The sequence below is a fragment of the Amphimedon queenslandica genome, unplaced genomic scaffold, assembly GCF_000090795.2.
Source record: "Amphimedon queenslandica unplaced genomic scaffold, v1.1 AMPQUscaffold_7875_Cont20178, whole genome shotgun sequence".
NCBI classification, from domain to species: Eukaryota; Metazoa; Porifera; class Demospongiae; order Haplosclerida; family Niphatidae; genus Amphimedon; species Amphimedon queenslandica.
In genome coordinates, this window is record NW_003551845.1 from 1 (window position 1) to 2,254 (window position 2,254).

At 34.8% G+C, this 2,254-nt stretch overlaps 1 protein-coding gene and 1 long non-coding RNA gene across 3 annotated transcripts; both read right to left on the bottom strand.

Moving 5' to 3' along the window:
- Positions 1-18: 18 nt before the first annotated feature.
- Positions 19-1,224, bottom strand: LOC109591552 (rab3 GTPase-activating protein catalytic subunit-like). 2 transcript variants are annotated; one of them, XM_020007267.1, is made up of 3 exons: positions 1,124-1,224; positions 1,020-1,074; positions 19-500 (listed from the first exon to the last, which is right to left on the bottom strand). In XM_020007267.1, exons 1-3 carry the CDS (start codon positions 1,192-1,194, stop codon positions 42-44), a joined length of 585 nt encoding a protein of 194 aa, XP_019862826.1. In that variant the 5' UTR covers positions 1,195-1,224; the 3' UTR covers positions 19-41. The 2 variants fall into 2 exon arrangements, with proteins under 2 accessions (XP_019862826.1, XP_019862827.1); XM_020007268.1 differs by having other exon boundaries at positions 1,020-1,069; positions 1,124-1,223.
- A 545-nt stretch (positions 1,225-1,769) lies between these two features.
- Positions 1,770-2,248, bottom strand: LOC109591553 (uncharacterized). The gene is made up of 3 exons (XR_002189871.1): positions 2,216-2,248; positions 2,090-2,149; positions 1,770-1,845 (listed from the first exon to the last, which is right to left on the bottom strand). It is a non-coding gene; the product is annotated as an uncharacterized LOC109591553 (long non-coding RNA).
- Positions 2,249-2,254: the final 6 nt, after the last annotated feature.

Genomic DNA, 2,254 nt, shown 5'->3' on the forward strand with positions numbered 1-2,254 from the left:
ACCAATTTTTGTGTGTTACTAGTGTCCATCTTTTACTGGCTTCACTCAAGCATATTGGGCTGATGAGTGACTCCAAATGATAAGCCTGGATTAAAATTAATGAGTAATAATGGTATCAAAATTTGATTACAGTAAATGCAGAGTTGAGGCACTATATGCTCCAAAAGCTTTTTCGTTATTGAGTCTAGCAAAGACACTGAAGAAGTACTAAAGTCTTCCTTATGGTGTTCTTCAAAGGTCTCCTGAGCTTCAAAGAACTCCTCATCACTATCACTGCTGGTGCTCTTGTGATACCCGGTTGATGAGGGAGGGGTTTGTGGGAGTGGCTGTTGCTCGCTTGATATCTGACATTGTATTCGCTGACTAAAACTGAGACTAGAGGTTGGGCTCTGCTCTTCAGGGCTAGGGGAGAGTTTGGATTCTGAAGTCTCTCCTGATAGCTGAGAGTAGTGGAGTCTCTTAGCATGTGATATCTTGTGTAGTATACAGTTGTTTAACATCTAATGAATGAAGAGAGGGAGAGTGTAGTGAATATGCTATATCAGTAGAACATATGATAAAATCTACGACACATTATGGTTTGTTTCATGATTTGACTAGTTTAGGATACAGTATCTAAATTTCTGTCACGTATTATAAAGTCCAATTAACTCTTTGAAAATACACCAGTAAATATGTTAAAATTTGATTCTTAAAAATTTGGCAAAAAAGCACTTTATTACAGGGTGTCCAAGGTCTATGGCCAAATTTTGCCAAAATTGAAAAGGAGGGAATTCTCCATTTTTATATTATTTCTTGATATATATACATGTACATGCACTTACATACATGTATGTTGTGTAGAAGAGCTGATTCTGATCAAAATTAGATTTTTTTATAAATTACTTTCCAAAATTTCAATAGGTCTATACTACATGTACATGTATATTCAGCTAATAGCAAAAGTATAATAGTAACTCATGCTAAAGAACAATGATAAACAAATAAAAAAATGATAAACAAAAATAATAATGCTTTACCTGTAGTTTCTGATGTAAGAGACAACAAGACATGTCAGGATGACTCTTCCCTAAACTGAGACAGTTCATGTACATAATGTAAACTGATAGTTAATTATAGTTACCTTGGTAACGCTATACCATTCTCCCACCTGTAGCGCAGTTCCTGTATCACTTCATACCAAATATGAGCCATTGCTTTAAGACCTAGAGACACAGAATACAATATGACCTTTGATGGTGTGTGTACATATCTAAAGGAATGTACATACCGTATAGCAGGAAATTTTTGTTGGGTGCTAATTTTCATTTGTTTCATTGGCTATAAATTTTTAAGACAATATAAAAATTTTAATCGAACTAAAAGTTTGACCCACGACAGATCCTCTTTTCACTACAGCCACAGCATAGTAATCAGTGGCATTATCAGGATCAACACAAAAGGCAGTTCTTCTCCAACTGATGGGCTCCAAATGTCTTTATAAATATGGTAACCACGGCAAACCATACGTAACCATAAAATTCTTCCATCTTAAACCATACACATGGCATTAATTAAATAGGCGTGACAGTGAAATGTATAACAAAATAAAATCAACGAAAAGATCTTGTAAAGCCTGCTTCAAAAGACAATGAAAGTTTCTGGCAACAAAAATTTCCCGCTACAATGTATACATGAATATTGGAATTTACATTGTGTGCATGTACATGAATATTGAATGTACATTGTGTATGTCACAGTAAGTTTATACATGCCATAATCATTACGAATGTTACAGAAAGCTTTGGCTAGATGCATTGTGAGACTATTAGGAGGAGCTGATTTTAATTCACAAGTGAGAGAATCCTTAAGATAAATAATGATAACATGATTATTGTGTAATACTGTATAGCGCTTTATTTTGGCAATTTTGCGGTAAAATTGTAATTGGCAGATTTTAATTTGGCGATTTTTGTCTACACGTGCATTACTGAGCATGCGCATTAATGATTGGCGGTTTTAATATTGGCAGTTCTGTTTGCAAACTGCCAATCGCCAAAATAAAACTCCGCCAAATTAAAGCGTTATACGGTATAAAGATAAGACAAACTTCAGTTAATTCTTTATGGCCAGAGAGACCGCTACCAGGAACAGAATCAGGAAACAAACGCTAAAAAGAGAAACAACAGAAGGAAGGAGACAAAAACTAAGAAAGGAATAAACTATAACTCCAAACCTCAAGTATTTCATCTCTTTCTGAACCAGTAATTGGCTC